Source organism: Gymnoscopelus braueri, assembly GCF_963280865.1.
Source record: "Gymnoscopelus braueri genome assembly, chromosome: 15".
Taxonomy (NCBI): Eukaryota; Metazoa; Chordata; class Actinopteri; order Myctophiformes; family Myctophidae; genus Gymnoscopelus; species Gymnoscopelus braueri.
The window spans coordinates 12,592,102-12,612,261 of record NC_137620.1 but is presented as its reverse complement, the minus strand read 5'-3'; the positions used below and the strand labels follow the sequence as shown (position 1 = coordinate 12,612,261).

The window sequence follows — 20,160 nt, the reverse complement described above, 5'->3', positions numbered from 1 at the left end:
CTTAAAGGGATAGTTCACCCAAAAAAAATCTTATTTTCTATCTTTTACTCACCCCATGGAGACTTGAATTCATGGATATAAGCCAATAATTTGACGACCAGCAGCGGTTCCGGTAGGAGACACAAATGAGACTCTTTGTGTCTCCTACCGGAAACCGCTGCCGGTCATCAAATTATTGGCTTAGGAACGCGACAAAAAAAAAAAAAATCCATGAATTCAAGTCTCCATGGGGTGACTAATCAATAGAAAAAAAAAATTTGGGGTGAACTATCCCTTACACGTGACCAAACCTCTTTGCAGAAAATAGCCGATCTACAAGCTCACAACGCCTCGCATAGATCTGCTATTTTCAGCTAATTTTCCCCTCAGAGTAGGGATGTTAGGGTTCAAGTGGTTAATGTACAAAAACAAGTTCCTATCACACAAAGATTTGGTGGCCCCTCTGTAGTAACTCCGAGGACCCCTTGTTGAAGACCCATGGTCTACTCTAAAAAAGCATCGAAAGATAATCATTTAAAAACAAATAAAAAGTAAAACGCTTCCCTACTCCCTCCCTCTCTCCGTCCAGGTGACATCCATGGCCAGTACACAGACCTGCTGAGGCTGTTCGAGTACGGCGGCTTCCCCCCGGAGGCCAACTACCTGTTCCTGGGCGACTACGTGGACAGAGGCAAGCAGTCCCTGGAGACCATCTGCCTGCTGCTGGCCTACAAGATCAAATACCCCGAGAACTTCTTCCTGCTCCGGGGCAACCACGAGTGTGCCTCCATCAACCGCATCTACGGCTTCTACGACGAGTGTGAGTGTGGGCAATTAGTAGTGGTGTCAAGTAACCAAGTACATTTACTCAAGTACTGTACTTAAGTCAAATTGTTTGGTATGGTTTCCAATTTTCAGTACTTTTACTTCTACTCCACTACTTCTCAGAGACAAATATTATACTTTTACTGCACAATTATTTGAAAACTTTGTAGATTTTGAGTATTATTACAAAACATACATTAACCACTTCAGACCTATACATTTCGGCCATTTTAAAATAGACGATCTACAAGCTCTTATCTCCATATTCAACCGTTGTAAATTAATGCCCTACTTGATAATACGAAAGCATCAAAAGTAGCTCAAAACGCGGTGCGAAGTGGCGTGTTTTGAGCTTGTAGATCTGCTACTTTATTTTTATTTTTATTTGAATTCTGAAAAGTAACAGTTTTTTAATATATGAGGTTTCCACTCGACAGAGACGATATGAAAATACTATATTAAAATTGGCTACCGGGAGGACCGGCCAGCCGACGGACCACGTCATCACGCTCATGTCACTAATATGACTCGGCCATAACCATATAAGGAGTTCCCATTGCATGGAGTGTGTTGTCTAACCTCAATGTGTCGTCATGGCATCAGGCGCAAACAAATCAGTCAGCTCCTTTATGCCGGCCGGCGGACCCTGTCAATGTATGGGCACTGATGACATGACGTCAGGGATCTCCATATATGGGCATGAAATGGACAAGGAACCACCACAGCACTGTATTGTGCTTCATGTGGCCAAATATGAACAATAATTAACTCTTCAATTGATAATTGTGCAGGTAAACGCAGATTCAACATCAAGCTCTGGAAGACGTTTACCGACTGCTTTAACTGCCTGCCCATCGCCGCCATAGTGGACGAGAAGATATTTTGCTGTCACGGCGGTAAGTCACTGAACGCGATGACTCCCTTTATGCCTCCAGAATTCTGGAATGTGTCAATTTATCTTTTGGACGCGTGATACTGTATTTAACCCATTCAATCGGGGAACGCATACCGTGTCATTTTAGATTTTTTTTTAACCATAACTGATTTTCTATAACCATTATTTTATATTTTGGGCTATTTTGGGGGGGAACATCGTGAACATTTGTGCAAATCTTTGAATATACATATATTTTTAAAGCATTTTTAAAACATTTTTAACTCAAATCTTTGCTTCTGGGGATTTGTTTTCTTTTTTACTTATGTTGCTATAATATCAGTGGTTCTCAAACTTGTCAATGACCACCCAAAATGATATGTATTTGGCCGCGGACCCCCATATAAAAATATTTTGTTCCAGGGACCCCCAGAAGCAAAGATTTGAGTAAAAAATGTATATATATATATTCAAAGATTTGCACACATTTTTATGATTTCTTTAAAAATAAATAGCCAAAGAAATCTAAAATGACACAGATGCTTTCTCGGATAAAATGCGGTCCCTGGGTATGCATGAAATCAGATTTCCCTTTTGTCCCAAGCAAAGTGGAGAATGTGTTACTCAACGGTTATCCAAGTGACATCTCTCTATCTAGTTTTAAAGCTGCAATCCGTAAGATTTATGTCGTACCTGGGGGGATCCGCTTTTTGTCAGCTGACCAATCACGATAAATTGTGTCTCAAGGTTGTTGGCGCAGAGGTCTTCAAATCATCCCTTGCCTTTAGACTGCAGCAAGCTTTAAAAGGAGCTTCATTCAGACAGAGCTCCTGTACGGTGTGAAAGACGTATTAACTATCCTAACTATCCAGTGTTGGAAAGTAACTAAGTACATTTACTCAAGTACGAATTTGAGGTATTCGTACTTTACTTGAGTTTTTCCAATTTTCTGTACTTTTACTTCTACTCCACTACATCTTAGAGGAAAATATTTTACTTTTACTCCATTACAATTATTTGAAAACTTTAGTTACTAGTTACTTTGCAGATATAAATTATTACATTATAAAACATACATGAATCACTTTAGTCCTATTTTATACATAGGCTATTTGAAAATAGCCAATCTACAACCTCACAACGCGTCGCAAATGCGACGCGTTGTGAGCTTGTAGATCGGCTATTTTCAGTCATTTTAGTACTTTTACTTTTGGTGCTTTAAGTACAGTTTGATACCAATACTTTTGTACTTTTACTCAAGTAAATTTTGAATTCCAGACTTTACCTTGTAACAGAGTACTTCTACATTGCAGTATAGATACTTTTACTCAAGTTAAACATTTGAGTACTTTTTCCACACAGGTACACAGGTGGTTAATTCTGTCTGTGGGTTTTATAAATATTTAAAATTATTAAATTTGGTTGAAAAAGCTCCGCTGTATGTTTTTTCTTTTGCGTCGTCAACGTTTGGATCTATTCAGATCTTCATCAGGACATATACTAACTACACTATACTTATACTTGTATATGTCCTGATGAAGATCTGAATAGATCGAAACATTGACGACGCAATAAAAATACAGCTTCACCAGTGTGCAGACTCTATACTTTATGATATTTTTGCTTGTCTTGCACCTGGGCCACGGATGTGCGTGCACAACCTTCTTCATGCATTTTATAAATATTTAACCTGTGAAAGGTGCTTGTGACTAAATAACTACATTGGAACCATTGAAACGGTTATTTTTTCCATTTCCTGAAAGGTTACGGTTTTGGACATTTCTATCGGGTTTTGGACATTTCTATTATTGTTTTAGATATCTGTAATCACGTTGTTTTTGAATATTTATCCCTAGTGGCAAGCTTCACATACGTATGTCTGCCTTGCACTCTTGTTTCCTGGCCATTTGTTAGCATAGTTTAAAACCAGACTCGGGCCTGGTATTTAAAAGATAAGGCGTAGTGTCAAGCAAAACCTGATCCACTGTTGAAAAAAACTGTGGGTCAGAGCAAGGTCACCCCTAATACTGATATATGGGGTGAAAGGGTCAAGGAAGGTGTTTGAATTGGAAGAATTGTGTGTGTACTGTTCTGGGTCTGTGTGTCCTCATGATTTGTTGTGCCTTCTAACAGGTCTGTCGCCTGGCCTAGGGTCAAGGAGGGAGGTGTTTGCATTGGAAGAATTGTGTGTACTGTTGTCCTGGGTCTGTGTGTCCTCATGATTTTGTCTTTTTTTAGGTCTGTCGCCTGACCTGCAGTCCATGGAACAGATCAGACGCATTATGAGACCTACAGACGTGCCCGACACAGGTAGACGCCATGATCCAAACGACACAAAAAAACAGTAGGCGAGCAGTAGGCCCTTTTAAAGGGGAAAAAAGGATTTGATAGGCATGTAAGGATTTCGTGTAAATCGATTTAAAATCGATTCAAACTGGTGTCAAATTAAATCGATTTAATGAAAAGTGTATCGCGATGCAAACAGCAGAGGGCGTGTCAAAAAAAGAGAAGAAAGTACAGCATCTTTGTAAGAGAATGTATTAAAATGTTCAGTCATTTGCTTCTGTATTGAAAAGAGGATAAGAGAAAACACAGTATTGTAAAAAAATATATATATAATAACAGAAGAAAATACTGGATTTGTGAGAGTGAAATCATTTTAAAAATATATTTTTCAGTCATTACATTTTGTCTAGAAAATTATTTGGTGTTTAATTTTTTTTTTACCCTAGTATCGTGAATCGTATCGTGAGTTGAGTGAATTTGTTACACGCCTCAAATCACATGGCACTGAATTGACACTGTGCTGCTGACTTGGCTGACAGAGGGTGGCTCTGGGCTTGGGGCTGCCCGCAGGGGCTGGAAGGAACGCTCAGCGGCTGGGTCACGACGGTGGCTCCTTGGCAGGGTCGCTAGCCCGCAGGTGGTCACACTGCACCGCTTACCCCACCCACAGGTGGTCAGTGGTCAACCAACCACCACAGACTTCAGCTGTTGTCAGGGAAGGGCTGGGTGTCTGTACATTGGGGAATAGTAGTGACTCAGACCAGCTTGACCGCTTAACCCATTTAAGACCGGGAAAAGCATCTGTGTCATTTTAGATTTTAACCACTTTAGCCATTATTTTATACTTTGGCCGTTCAAAAATAGCAGATATACAAGCTCATAGCACGGCACCGAGTGCCGTGCTACGAGCTTGTAGATCTGCTATTTTTGAAAATCGTGAACATGTGTGCAAATCTTTGAATGTATTTATTTTTTCAAACGAATATTTGTAACTCAAATCTTTGCTTTTGGGGGGATCCCTGGAACAAAATATTTTCAAATGAGGTCCAAATACATATTATTTTGGGGTCCTTGACATGAAAAGGTTTGAGCACCACTGATATGGCAACATAAGTTTTTCAGAAAACTGTTAGGATTTAGAAGCCATTTGTTGAGATTTAGAAGCCATTTGTTGAGACATTTGACAGTTACAAATGTTAAAAAATATATATATTCAAATGTGCACAAACTTTCACGATTTTTCAAAAATAGCCAAAGAAATCTAAAATGACACAGATTTGTTCCCGGATTGAATGGGTTAAATCAGCCATCACTCAGACAAATAGAGCTTTATTGTCTCTTTTTCAAGACGGCTAAATTAAATGACAGAACTCCTGGTGTACAATGTCACACCAAACATGTGCTGCTTGTTCCTGTATGAGTAAGTGACAGTTTTGTCAAATGAACCCCTCTTGATTCAGTGCATGCAGCCAAATAACAAATTGAGCCACATGATCAGTCCTACCACAATCTAGCCATGGATAAACATTGACATGACATGTCCGGCAGTAAAGCACACACACATTTACTGCAATAAATAATATAAAGAGTATGTGTGTAAAAGTGCTCAGCTTGTGCTCCTGGTATCGTCCTTTTAAGTTGTTCTGATGTTAAAATAATTTATTTATGTTTAGGTTCTTAAGGGGCAAGACCACTTTGGTAGAGGTTTGGGTTGTGTAGTTACCTTGCCATGATGTAACTCCAAAGGTGGACAAGAAATACAAAATAATTGCTTCATTGATAATTCAAAATATGCTCCTCATTGACTTACATTGTACAGTGAAACAGCTCTCAAAGTCACTCTTTTAGCACATATACGAACACAAACAAAGCTGATTCAGACAATATAGAACATCACCAAACCCAGTTTTTTTTTATTTATATATAATAACGTTAACTTCCTGTTGATTTTATTATTTGAAGATCCGGATCCACGAATCCAGTCCGGGTTTTCTTCTTAATTTATTAAAAAAGAAACAGTACTGGGCTTTGTGATGATCTATTTTGTCTGAATCAGCTTCGTTTGCGTTCGTTTATGTGCTAAAAGAGTGACTTTGAGAGCTGTTTTACCGTACAATGTAAGTCAACGAGGAGCATATTTTGAATGATTAATTTCTAATCAATGGAACAATATTGTTTTCTGGCAACAATTATCTTTGTTGTTTACATCATGGCAAGGTAACCACACAACCCAAACCTCTACCAAAGTGGTCTTGCCCTTTAAAAGAGGAATAGTACAGGTACTTTCTCTTTTCACTCATATAGAGTCTGACTCATTTAAAGACTCACATGAACTCAAGCCCATTCCAAGTCAGGTTTTGACCAAGCCTAGCCCCCCCTCGCCTGTCAAACTGGCAACACATGCCCGTATAAGGCCATCAGCCTCCAGACCAAGGAAGCCCTCAACTCTCAGATCCTGTTATGGTCGTTCTGCACCTCTCGCTGGAGTCTGGATATGGACTATGTATATCGTCTCTGTCAGGGGGGAAACCTCACATGTCCAAAACTGTTACTTTCCAGGAGTCGAATTCAAAAATGGCAAAAGTAGCAGATCTACAAGCTCGAAACGCGCCGATCCGCGCCGCGCGCTTGCAGATCTGCTACTTTTGATGCTTTCGTGTGACGCTGTAGTATGATCAAGTAGGGCGTTAATTTACGAAAAAGCACAAAAAGTTAGAATATGGAGATAAGAGGTTTCTGCCCGACAGTGACGATATAGGACAGATATGGTTGAGTGCAATTCCAGACTTTGGCATTCATGTGCCACTAGGATCCTTCTCTGTTCGTAACACTAGATTCCCACTGTCTTAATTAACCCATTCAATCCAGGAACGCATCTGTGTCATTTTAGCTATATAGCCATTATTTATACTTTGGCTATTCAAACATAGCAGATCTGCAAGCTCATAGCGAGTGCTGTGCTATGAGCTTGTAGATCTTCTATTTTTGAAAAATCATGAACATTTGTGCAAATCTTTGAATATATATATATTTTAAGCGAACATTTGTAACTCAAATCTTTGCTTCTGAGGGGGTCCCTGGAACAAAATATTTTGAGATAGGGGTCCGCGACCAAATACATATAATTTTGGGGGTCCTTGACATGAAAAGGTTTGAGAACCACTGATATTATAGGAACATACATACGGTTTTCAGAAAACTGTTCGGATTTAGAAGACATTTGTAGATGCGTTCCCGGATTGAATCGGTTAAAACACACAATACAAGGGGTGACTTGTCCCTACTGTGGAAAAAGACCAGATTAATATTCATAGAGGGAGCAGGATGATTATATCTTGTGACCCAGATGTGTTTGTTTTAAAAGCACCTTTCATTTCTCTGTAACTGCACAGAACCAGAAAGTGCTCTGTGGTGCGTATAAAGCAGTGGTTCTCAACCAGTGGGGTCCGGGGACCTCCAGGGGTCCTTGAGGGAGTTCCAGGGGGTCCCCAGCTAAATTATGGATGGTTAGGAACCAAATGAACCCTTATGGGTATGGATCCATTTGGTTCCATTTGTAAACTCTGAGTTAAATTAACATTGATTTTACAATATAAATTGGGGTCCCAGAGATAAATGCCATTAAATGGGGGTCCGTAGCCTAATGCATGTCAAACTGGGGGTAATTAAAATGGTTGATAATCAGTGCTAGAGCTGTAAACATCTTCTCTTATGGGGGTCCCTGGCATATCTTTTCAAATGGGAGTCCGTGGGCTAATAAGAGTCAATTTGGGGGTCCTTGACATGAAAAGGTTTGAGAACCACTGGTATAAGGCCTTAGGTCTGCTGAGTGCAATGACTCCATGAACCCTTCCATCAAATGTATTCTGACTGGAACAACTGTGTCAGCAATTCCTCCCACCCAGGCTTTCCCCAGTAAATAAAGCTGAAAACGTCTAATGTTTTTCTATCAATCAGTGCATCACAAATGATGACTAGCCGTATAGAATTGTAGACATTATTTGTGAACCAAATACTTTAGAATTTCTGACTTTTATATGTAACAGAGTATTTCTACATTGCAGTATTGATACTTTTACTTAAGTAAGACATGCAAGTACTTTTTCCACCACTATTGTTTACATTCCTCCAGGCCTGCTGTGTGACCTGCTATGGTCCGACCCAGACAAGGACGTGCAGGGCTGGGGAGAGAACGACCGCGGTGTCTCCTTTACCTTTGGGGCCGATGTGGTCAGCAAGTTCCTCAACCGCCACGACCTGGACCTCATCTGTAGAGCCCACCAGGTACACAAACACAACACATTATTCAAATGTGGATTCATTACCATTGTTACGAGGGCAGTCATTGAGTCATTCCGTCTCCAATAACCTTTTAATCTTAACTTCTTTGCTAGTTGTTAGACCGACTGTTAAGTACAAATGATTCACTCATTTCTACTCAGCTCTTTAGTAAACAGAACATTTCTAACTCAGTCATCTCTTTAGTAAACAGAGAATGCAAACACTCTATATAGCGCATTGAATACAATCAGAATATAGTGCTTTAACCTTTTAACTAAAATAATATCACTTACCCTACCTTTTAAGCAGTGTTAATTTAGTCGACTAAGACTGAACAATTTCAGAAGACTAAAATAGGACTAAAACTAAATGGTTCTCTATGACCTCATGCACACCGGCTCCGAATTTGCCATGCAGCAAGTGGCTGCGGCGATGCGGGTTTTTTTTCTCCAATCGAACCCAGTTCGATTCGTGCGTCTTTTCGCATGCGGTAAAAACTGATTGACTAATCGCACCCTGTCTGCAAAGGCCTTAAGACTAAATCAGAATTTGCTGTCAAAATTAACACTGCTTTTAAGAACGTGATAGTTCTCCCAATTCTAAATCTAACTTTTAGTTCAGACTCTTGAGTATACTTTTTTGTTGTGTGGACCACAAAACGTGTCATCAGAAATCAAGGAATCTATTCCATATCGCTGTAAATAGATGTAAAAACCTTACACACACACACAGGTGCCCAACCTCAATTCAAAAACACTCAGAATAACAGACAGCGAATCAAAATGGTAACGCAGCAGCAGACGTTGCCTATTTAAATCTTACATACGTGCTACACTGTAAATATTGACAGCACATGACAGATGACACTGATGCGTACCCAGCGGTGTAAAGCAACTAAGTACATTTACTCAATACTGTACTTAAGTACAATTTTGAGGTACTTTTACTTAACCAGAGTATTTCCAATTGTCTATTCTTTTACTTCTACTCCACTACAATTATTTGAAAACTTTAGTTACAAGTTACTTTTCAGATACACATTACTACATTATAAAACATACATTAACCACAAGCCCTATTTTATAGGCTATTTGAAAATAGCCGATCTACAAGCTCACAACGTGTGGCGAGCTTGTAGATCTGCTATTTTTAAACATTTTAGTACTTTACTTTTGGTACTTTAAGTACATTTTGATACCAATATTTTACCAATACTTTTGTACTTTTACTCAAGTAAATTTTGAATTCCGGACTTTTACTTGTAACAGTACTTCTACATTGCAGTATTGATACTTTTACTTAAGTAAAACATTTTTGGTACTTTTTCCACCACTGATACCCTGACGCTTACATTCTGTTGTGATGTCTTGTCGCCCCCAGGTGGTAGAAGATGGTTATGAGTTCTTTGCCAAGCGGCAGCTGGTAACCTTGTTCTCGGCCCCCAACTACTGTGGAGAGTTTGACAACGCCGGTGGCATGATGAGTGTGGACGAGACCCTGATGTGCTCTTTCCAGGTACAGACCATGACTGTGGTTGCAAACGCTGCCAAAAGCAACTGCTGCCCAGTAATTGGCCAGTAGTGTAAAGTAACTAAGTAGGCTACATGCAGTTACTTGGCCGTTACTCTCCACTTCAGAGGGAAATATTATACTTTTACTCCACTATAGTTACTAGTTACTTTGTAGATTTTGATTATTATTACAAAACATATTTGACCTACTTTAGCCCTACTTTTGTACTTTTACTCAAGTACATTTTGAACACCAGACTTTTACTTGTAACTGAGTATCTCTACATTGTGTATTGATACTTTTACTCAAGTAAATATCTGAGTACTTCTTCCACCACTTGGCACAACCCAAACAAAACCAATGCAGGACAAGTTCACAAATTAACATTTCGACAAAGTTCCAGCGATCCTGTAAAGAAATACACACAACAAGCTAATAGCTACTGTAAGCATGAGAAAATGTTTAAACTTTTACAAGACATCTATGAAATGGACACATCACAGAAGAACGGCAACCTGTTTAGTTCCTTCTTGACCATTATCTTCACTGCATGCATGGTATTCCATTAACACCAGACATTACAATGCATTGTGCCAAATGAGCATCCTCAAACGTAATCCGACATTTGAAATGTGAATAATACAAGGAAAAAACTGCAGTCCACTAAAGCAATGGTTCCCAAACTGGGGGTCCCCAGATGATTCACTTAGTGTGCAACATTGTTTTCTCACTCAACAGTAAACAATCCAACATACAGTATAGTAGTGCGAGGCGTTGTGAGCTTGCAGATAGGCCATTTTCATATTTTCATTTTCTGTGGAACCAGGTCAAACTAAATGTAATGCCTTCAATTCAAAGTGCTTGTCAGGATGGGGGGTCCCCAGTTCAAATATGATTTGGGGGGGGGGGGGGGGGGGGGGGGTGTCGCGGCCTAAAACCTTTGGGAGCCCCTTGCACTGGAGCATAAATAGTGATTGTTTTTGGCTAATGAAAATGCTCTACGCCTAATGAGTAAAGTTGATAGCAGAACACCAGATTGGATTAGAATCTGGTGTTCTGCTAAGAAGTTTACATGGGTGTAAATGGTGATCAAAGCAATGGCAGTGTTTACAAGCACACAGTGTAGTTTGTTATCCAGGTTATACTTACACTGACTTTGATTTACTGGGATTAAAATAACCACATTTTTTGTTCAACTTTTTGGAAAATGTCTGCATTTTAATTTGTACTTTTGAATACCCAATTGAATACCCAAATATTTTTTTAATAGCAAATACTCTTACAGCAGTACTTCAACTCAAGTACAAATTGGACAGAGCAACTTTCACTTGACCTGGAGTATATACTTCTGACTCAAGTACTTTTTCCACCACTGAGTAGTTGTGGTGGAAATTAACACCAGCGTTTGGTTGCTTCTCGTCCTCCTCAGATCCTGAAGCCGTCTGAGAAGAAAGCTAAATACCAGTATGGAGGAATGAATTCGGGCCGGCCCGTCACGCCTCCCCGCACAGCCCAACCCCCAAAGAAACGGTGAAGAAGGATGGAGGGATGAAGGGAGAGAGAGAATGACAGAGGGATGATTGTGAACGAGTGGCCGTCTTTTGTTGACTTTTCACAGAAAACTTGGCAGAGAAGAAATGCAACAGTTTTGGTTTAGGACCCCCACGCCTCAAACAAACTCTTCCCTGTTTCTTTAGATTATTTTTCTTTTCTTTTTTAAATCTCCCTCTCTGAACTGTTCTGTCACATGCCGCGCTCTTCCTTGAATGCTTTACCCCCCCCCCCCCCCCCCTCCCCTTCCCCCTCCCCCCCACCTGTGTAACCTTGAAATGTTTTTAAAAAGAAGTGTTAATAAAAGAAATACAAAAAGCAAGGGGTGTCATGTCCTCAAATATTGGGAGGGAACTTTAGTTCACCGCATCTTTGTGTGATAGGAACTTGTTTTCTTTTTTAACTACTTGAACCCTAGCATCGCTCTTTTGGGGGGACTATTTGTCAAAAATAGCAGATCTGAACGTGTTGGGACTTAGAGATACAGAGCCAAAAGTCAGGTTTAGAGTGTTCAAGTGAAAATACACATTATGAATCAAACATAATGAAAAGATCATATCTAAACAAAACTAATTTACGCAACACTGATGGAGTGGGGTCAAGCAAGTCTATGTAGACCTATTTGACAGTGCAGAAACATAATTGGACAGTGGGGGTCCGTGCTTAATCTCATCGCTAAGAGGTCCCTGGCCTAAAAAACATTGAAGACCCTTGGTTTACTGCATACACCCAGTCAGTACACTTCTCCCTGCCTGTACAGACGACTTGCTTGATATATAAACCGCTTGGATTTACATACAACCCTGTGCTTCTTCCAGGTGACGTGATGCAGTGACGCATACAAAAACAAATCAACGGCCCAAATCCTGACGTGGCAAAATCATTAGTGCTGTAACCGGACGCTCTTTTGAAATCAGCCATTTATGCCGGTACAGTTTAGAAATGGAAGCTTTCCGAAATGCATGGCAACACCACCACAAAGGCACCGGTGTATAAAACCCATTTATTGACACAATCAAAAACTATACACATACATCATGTACTGTACATGCAAAGGCATTTTCCCTTCACTGTGTCTGTAATGTCTGGGTGATCCTGCTGTACAAATTGTGACTTGCAGATGAGCTCCCTGTAGGCGGCCGTGATCTTTATCTTTTCAGACAGGTTTCATGTTTTGACACCCGACAATATCAGTATTTTTTTTACGTTGTCAGTATCAGTATGCAGCCGATGTGTCCCGATTTTGAACCACTTTTCAACCCTGGTGTCCCCATTTTGTGCAGTTTTCAAAAGTACATCTACAGGTTCAGCGTGTTGCGTTCAATTAGTATAATTTATATTTATACTTGTTTGCCTTGTATGATTCAAGTAAAATGTTTCATATATTGAAGTTTAATATACTTATTTATCAAAAGGTTATATAATCAAATCAACATTTTTCTAATTGGTTTGAACATTTTGCACTTTTGGACAAAATATCAGTCAACTTGGGTAATCGGTGGTACAGGACTCAAAGTCGGGATCGGCATCGGAACCAAAAATCTGGCGGTCGGTCGTGGCTCTGTTTGACACATCAATGGCTGATCGGGATCACAAGCGTTTCAGCTCAACAGGGTCGCATAAGGCCATCTAAAATAGCAATAACTACAATGGTCCAAAAACGTATGTACATCAAACAATTCAAGCTATTGTTTTGACATAAAAGCTTGGTAAAAATAAAAAAAAATAAAAGGTTATGTAACAGAACAGGCCGTCATCATCGACTGATGATGACGACAGTGTTGATAAAGGTCCCATGTTGACCTGGGCTGCTGTGCCTTCTGTCATAAATACTATATAAATCAACTCATGGTAATGGCGTAATTTATTGCTCCATCCCAGACAATTCTTTGTCCAACGCAGTCCTTGGTCCAGTTAGGCCAAATTTGCTCAGTCACACGACGATGTCGCACACCGAAAATAGGAGATGTACAAGCTCACAACGCAGGAGCTTGTAGGTAGACTATTTTCGGCGTACGATGAAGTATGAATCGGGCTTAAGTTTCCAACAGTCAGTAATTCTCCTCTCTATTTACAGATAGCTCAATGTGTCACTTGTACAAGTGTGACACGGTTTGTACACACTCCATTCAGGGAAAAACAAAAGATTCTAATCAATTCTATAAAGGGGGAAAAATCCAGAAGTCAGGTCACACAAGTTAATTAAAAGTAAGGGAGAGGGGAAAAGTACATTTGGTACCAAGTTGAACGGGTGTCATTTTTTAATTTAATTTTGTTATTTATTTCATAATGTAAAAAATATTTCTTGCTATAAATAACCATACATTTAGGCTACTTGGCACACACAGCTGGCAGCTTCAAAGACATTAATCATCTGTCCATGACAAGCAATTTGGCTATCATTCCGTTTTAGAGCACAATTACTCGAGTTAAATACGAGACGTGGGTGTACGGTAGGAGCATCTGTGTTTGCAGTGTTAGTGTGAAGCGGCACAAAGCAGAGCGGTTATGAAACTTTGCACATTTCATTACTAGGAACAATGGAGCATTTGTCCAAGGGCTAAACAGCCACAGCACTGTCACAAAACTGGATTGCACAAACTTATACGAATCAACAGCTGCCCACTTGTTCAATAGCAAAGTCAAGAAGTAATTTCCAGTACCAGACAGTCAAAAGTCACTATGCTACCTGACAAACAGAATGTAACACAGAACCCCCCCCCCCCAAAAAAAGGCCTGAATTGAAATCCGACAAAACTTGTTCAATAGAAAAGTGAAGTGTACTGTTAATACTGTTAATATTTTACAGTGCTAGGCAGCCAAAAGTCACTAAGATACCTGACGAAACGGAATGAAACGCAGACCTAAAAAATGTAATGTAAAGGCCTGAATTTGGAACCTGACAAAACTAAGTTTATGTAACTTTCAAGGTTTTGTAAATGCATCCGAGGCCAGGGTTTGTTGTCAGCAGAAGGCAGGAAGCGCAAAGTGGGAGGGGAGGAATGTATTGCTCCCATATAACCTGACATGTCCCCAGCCCAGCAGCCACCTGGCCCGCCACAACGGAAGAGCCAATAAAGATCTGACCACTCCTATAAAGCCAGCTTCCTGTCCTGTACTGTGAGGTGGAAAGTAGCTCAGTACATTTACTCAAGTACTGTACTTAAGTACAATTTTGAGGTACTTTTACTTTACTGGAGTTTTTCCAATTGTCTATACTTTTACTTCTACTCCACTACATCTCAGAGGAAAATATTGTACTTTTACTCCACTACAATTATTTGAAAACTTAAGTTACTAGTTACATGGCAGATATAAATTATTGCATTATAAAACATACATTAACCACTTTAGCCCTATTTTACACCTAGGCTATTTGAAAATAGCTGATGTACAAGCTTGTAGATCTGCTATTTTCAAACATTTTAGTACTTTTACTTTTGGTACTTTAAGTACATTTTGATACCAATACTTTTGCACTTTTACTGAAGTAAAATTTTAATTCCGGACTTTTACTTGTAACAGAGTACTTCTACATTGCACCTTTCCACCACTGGTCATAGTAACCCACTACAGGGGAAGGGAATCAACAGAATTCAGTGAGGTTTGTTGTAATGAACTTCAGACCAATCTGTAACATTTTACTTCAATGTAGTGGCACGTGAATCTGTCCCATTATTTGCAGTAGTGGAGAAGAGAGGTGAAATAAACTGAATATCTGTGGTCACCACCAGGGAGCAGCACTAGTAAGCAAATTAATTCAGGGAAGGAGTTTGGAATGTGAAGCTTTCCTGAAGTTGCTCAACAGCACAAGGCAGTGGTTGAACTGGGCAGCTCCTACGTGTTCGCTGAATGATAGGTTTTTTGGTAACCATTCCCTTGGTAAATAAAAGGAACTTTACACACAAAAGATCACTTTGTTCTTGCTGTGTTAGCACAGTAATACAGAGGTATAAAAACAGGTCCAAGTTCTACCAAAGAAAAAGAAAACTATAGTAATCTAACAAATTAGATTTAGTCGTCTGCAATTGTAGGTTCTACTACATCATGCTTCAAATAATGAAATAAAAATCAATTCCATTTCAAATTAAGTCTAAGCTTGGCCAAGAAAAGGGCCAGTGCTTTTCCTGTCGGAAACGATAATCCCCGAGGTCAACGGGGCAGCAAATTAAAACCTACAAATCTACTTAAATCAGGCGAAAACAGATCAAGGTGATTTTCCCTTATACTAGGATTCACTGAGAACAATGCCCTAAAAAAAGGTACTCCCTACAAACCTATACAAAGCATAAACAATATACAGTAGGCTAGACTCAACAATGGTCCGGCAAAATAAATAAATGGAACACAAAAAAAAGCTTGAGTCTTTTTGGCGCTGTGCCCATGACCTTGTGTTGAACAACCTGTTTCCTCAGGTGTTGACATTTACGTAGAACATCCAGCATTTATGCAACATAGCATTTTCCCTTTTTTCATACTTCCCAGGGGTGTCATCCAGGCAAATGCTCATTATGGTCCCAGCGTTGTATTTAATAAGCAGGCTTTTTTTCATTTTTTTAGTTTTCAAGCCATGGTCCTTGACCTGACACGTTGTCGGGCCACATAAAAGTGAAGGCGTGAAACAGTACTTGACAGATGAATGAGTGAAGGAAGTGGAGAAACACCTTGAGACAGCAAGCGATGACCAAGAAAACATTTATCACATGCCCCTTAAAGTGTGTGAGTCTGTGTGTGTGTGTGTGTGTGTGTGTGTGTGTGTGTGTGTGTGTGTGTGTGTGTGTGTGTGTGTGTGTGTGTGTGTGTGTGTGTGTGTGTGTGTGTGTGTGTGTGTGTGTGTGTGTGTTACAGTAACTGTGTCTACTGTATATACATGTGTGTGTGTGTGTGTGTGTGTCTAGACCAGGGCACGGAGGGGGAAGGACAGTGCTGCCCCTATGGACAGACCCAGGGCCAGGAAGAACGTCATCAGGGCCCCCGCAGTCTCAGCATCCCTAGGGTGCACCAACCTGTCAGGAAAACAAGAGGAAGACATGTCAACAAAAAAAAACTTGAAAGCTTGTTTCAGTGTAATCGGTGACCTGCCGAAATATGGGACCATCTTGTGGACTTCACATAAACACTGAGGTCTTGCAATACGTGGCCTAAATACCACTCTTAACTTAACTGTTAATAAACAAACAAACAGCAGTGATTTACATTCGGACATTGACGTTATGTGAAGTTCACAAGATGGTCGCATGTTTTGCAACACCGCAATGCTGGAGGACAAAGTACGCGAGAGAGAGACAGGGAGAGACATATACAGTATATACACACATCCAACACAAGACATAATATGTGTGTATCTTTGATATAGAAGGAAGTATACATAGTTAATACGTGCCCTACTTCCGTGTTCACAGCCACCTAATTTGCTTGGGGATTTTACTGTGGATACCATAACCGACGCATCTTCATATCGAAACAAACGCATCACAGAGGCCCCCATGGCGAGATCACTTCCCATTTGTGTTCATTAAAAACACTAACTTCCATTTTCTCTTCATATCGAAACAAACACATCACAGAGGCCCCCATGGATAGATTACTTCCCATTTGTGTCCATTAAAAACACTTTAACTTCCATTTTCCTTGTCAATTACATCTACCACTCGTTTGTGTGTTGCACTGCTTTGCACTCACTGCGGCGCATAGGACATGGTCAGACAGACACAGTAGCCGCTGGAGAGGGAGAAGAGGGTCATGATGACTGCGAAGGCCACGTCGTGGGGGAAGAACACAGGCAGGTAGGAGCGCTTCTGGACGTTGCACAGCATCAAGAGGGGGATGAACACCACCCGGGAGATGACCAGCGCCGGGAACAGGGCCGACTCCTTCCTCGGCTGGACAGGAGAGAAATGTATTTTTACTAGTTTGAACGTGGGGGAAACGGTTACTGGTTTGAACCGGTGGACTCGGTACATAACAGCCCAACCACCTGATGCGAGTGCCGGCAATATTCCACTGACAATATGAACGTTTGACTAGAGCAGGGGTCTTCCAACGTTTTTCAGGACCCAAGGACCCCCCTAGCAGAGAGAGAGATGAAGCAGGGACCCCCACTACATATCGTATAAAATTATTCTTTGACAGCACTGTCATCATGAGTGTATGTTGGATTCATGTTAATGTGTATTTTCAGACATTTAACCACTTAAACCGTCAATACTTAGTCAACTTTGACCTTTGGTTCTATACTTGGTCTGCTCTTTTTCCCCTCTACACACCAAACCTCTTAAAATAGCCGATCTACAAGCTCACAACGCCTCGCGCTGTGAGCTTGTAGATCGGCTATTTTGGGCTGAAGTCCTCCTCAGAATAGTGATGCTAGTGTTCAAGTGGTTAATGTAATCACATAAAAAACAACAAAAGTGTTGTGGCCCCCCTGTAGTAACTCTGAGGACCCCCTAGGGGTCCCGGACCCCCTGTTGAAGACCCATGGACTAGAGAATATTGAACAATAGTGACACACAGACCGTATCCCGGAATTTTAAGTCAGTGTTTTGGATTCTGTGTGCATCTAAAACGATTATTATTTCACCTCATTCACTACTGAACAAACAGTACCAGGGTACAAACAGTAGCAGACTGGTCGAGTCTGAGGCAGTGATACAGGAAGCGCTTTAAAGGTGGAGCTGGAGAGCAGGACAGACAAGTCTATCTGGCAAAGTGTCTGGCAATAATAGTTGTTCTACTGGCTGGCAAAGTGATAAGGGCTACAGTACTTTGTAATGATCGTGATGTGCTCACTGACTGAAAGAATGTGAGAACAGGGGATGTGCTCCGCTGAATGCACTGCATGAGTAAGGACGTACACAGAGAGAATTGGAACGCAGCCCAGGCCTGTCACAAATACTACATAATCCCCTAATCGCAATTATTTGAGACAATCGCAATTATTTTTTTAAATCTTCATACATTTTCAAACATTTTCCAAAAACAGCAATTAAAAAAAAAAAATTTAAGTATAAAATTATTGAATAATTAATTCAATAATTCAGTAATTTCTTTGTAAGTTATGTGTCATATCTGCCCTGTGCAATTTGTGATGATGAAGGCTAAAAACCAGACAGAAATTTAAATCGTATTCATATGTTCCAATATTCAATGCCAAAAACACAATTAAAATCGTTAATCGCAATTATTTGCGTGACAATTAATCGTAAATGGTAAATGGTGCCTTTATATAGCGCTTTTAGTCCATATCGCTTTACATAGATCACATTCACCCGTTCACACACACACACACACACACACACATTCATACACCGATGGTGGAGGAAACCATGCAAGGCACCAACCTGCTCATCGGGAGCAATTAGGGGTTCAGAGTCTTGCTCAAGGACACTTCGACACAAACTCTGCGGGAGCCCGGGATCGAACTGGGAACCTCGCGGTTCCCATCCGGCCGCTCTACCGGCCACTCTAACCCTTGAGCCACTGCCGCCCCCGGTGTCCTCTTAGATTTGTAATGGTGACGGCCCTAACACAGCCGTGACATTATCTCATACTGCTAACAGTTCTTAGGAATGAGGAAGAGGAAGAGGGAGAAAGAGGAAGAGAGTGAGTGAGTGAGTGAGTGAGTGAGTGAGTGAGTGAGTGAGTGAGTGTAATTCAGTAATAGTGGGACTGTCTGTCACATATGGGCGCTAAGTGCATAATAAAATCCTGAGTGTTAGAGTGTGTAAAAACCTGAAAGGTACATTTCTTTTACACCAAGTTAATTTAACACTTGGGAATTTACTGTGCAGACTGACTGCATTGTGTGGGAGGGTTGAGACCTTTTGGCAAAGAAACAGATGTTGCAGAAACACAGCAGGAGCTTCTTCACAGCGAAGAGGACATTTTCACAAAGCCCCCCCCTCCCCCACCATCTGCAGTGTTTCTCCCAAGATTATCAGTGCAACATTTGTGTAGTGACTGACTCTTGGGGGTTATGGCCCCGGTTCACCCCAGAACCCGTTACATAAAGAACCAGTTCCTGTTAAACAACATCTTACTTCATTGTTTCTCAAATCATGGTATGTAAACCCTAGGACGGGGGTCAGCAACCCGTGGCTCTGGAGCCACATGTGGCTCTTTAATCCCTCCCTAGTGGCTCCCTGTAGCTTTACAAAACATATATGGAAATTAGCTAATTCATCTTAAAAGTTTCAACATTTCTGTCAAGCCTGCGACACATTTATTGGCGAGGCGCTAGCCAGGTGGCTTGTGTAGACAAAACACTGTGATTCCAAATGCAAAGAAATACAGATTTACTGCTCCTTTCACTCCCCGTTTAACTTATTACTTAAAAATCCTGTATCTCGGCTCCTGTGTACTTTCTTTTTTACTATGTATTTTTGGCCGAGACATGCTATTTTCAAAGGCATATAAAAGCGAACGGGAGGTCGCGATGACATTTTTTTTTATTTTCGTGGAAGCACAGTGAAACCCTCTGTGATTAGCAACCATCAGGGGATCGATCATACTGGAGATAAATATTCTGTGACTACTTCAAAAGGTACGAAAAATCGCTTGCAGTGGGTGCACGCAGCCAGAAATAAGTCTGGCAGTGAGAGAGTTAATGATACAACATTGTAGCGGTCAGACACTCACCCATTGGACCCAGGTTGTGATGGTTCTGCCGAGCCAGTCGTTGAGGTTGAAGATTAAGAAGCAGCATACCGAGATGAAGTATCGGTCTGAGGGTGTGGAATGATAAGAGAGAAGGGGGGGGGGGGCGCATATTTAGGACGAGTCTACAACAATGAGAGCTGTTCCCTCCACTAACAGCAAAGGGATAAATGTTAGCTAGCAACATCTTCTCAGAA

At 40.7% G+C, this 20,160-nt stretch overlaps 2 protein-coding genes across 3 annotated transcripts in view; one reads left to right on the top strand and one right to left on the bottom strand.

Moving 5' to 3' along the window:
• Positions 1–11,630, top strand: part of LOC308102297 (serine/threonine-protein phosphatase PP1-beta catalytic subunit) — a 42,440-nt gene extending 30,810 nt beyond the window's left edge. Inside the window, exons 3-8 of the mRNA XM_080451943.1 lie at positions 569–799; positions 1,596–1,700; positions 3,917–3,988; positions 8,097–8,248; positions 9,626–9,760; positions 11,187–11,630. Of these exons, the coding sequence (XP_080308069.1) occupies positions 569–799; positions 1,596–1,700; positions 3,917–3,988; positions 8,097–8,248; positions 9,626–9,760; positions 11,187–11,291 (800 nt within the window). The 3' untranslated portion in view covers positions 11,292–11,630. The remainder of the gene's footprint in view (positions 1–568; positions 800–1,595; positions 1,701–3,916; positions 3,989–8,096; positions 8,249–9,625; positions 9,761–11,186) is intronic.
• A 667-nt stretch (positions 11,631–12,297) lies between these two features.
• The window catches only part of LOC308102296 (equilibrative nucleoside transporter 2), a 32,760-nt gene continuing 24,897 nt past the window's right edge, over positions 12,298–20,160 (bottom strand). For both annotated transcript variants that reach the window (XM_080451941.1, XM_080451942.1), the window contains exons 11-13: positions 19,946–20,031; positions 16,991–17,190; positions 12,298–16,314 (exon numbers count right to left, since the gene is read on the bottom strand). In XM_080451941.1, the coding sequence (XP_080308067.1) occupies positions 16,203–16,314; positions 16,991–17,190; positions 19,946–20,031 (398 nt within the window). In that variant the 3' untranslated portion in view covers positions 12,298–16,202. The remainder of the gene's footprint in view (positions 16,315–16,990; positions 17,191–19,945; positions 20,032–20,160) is intronic.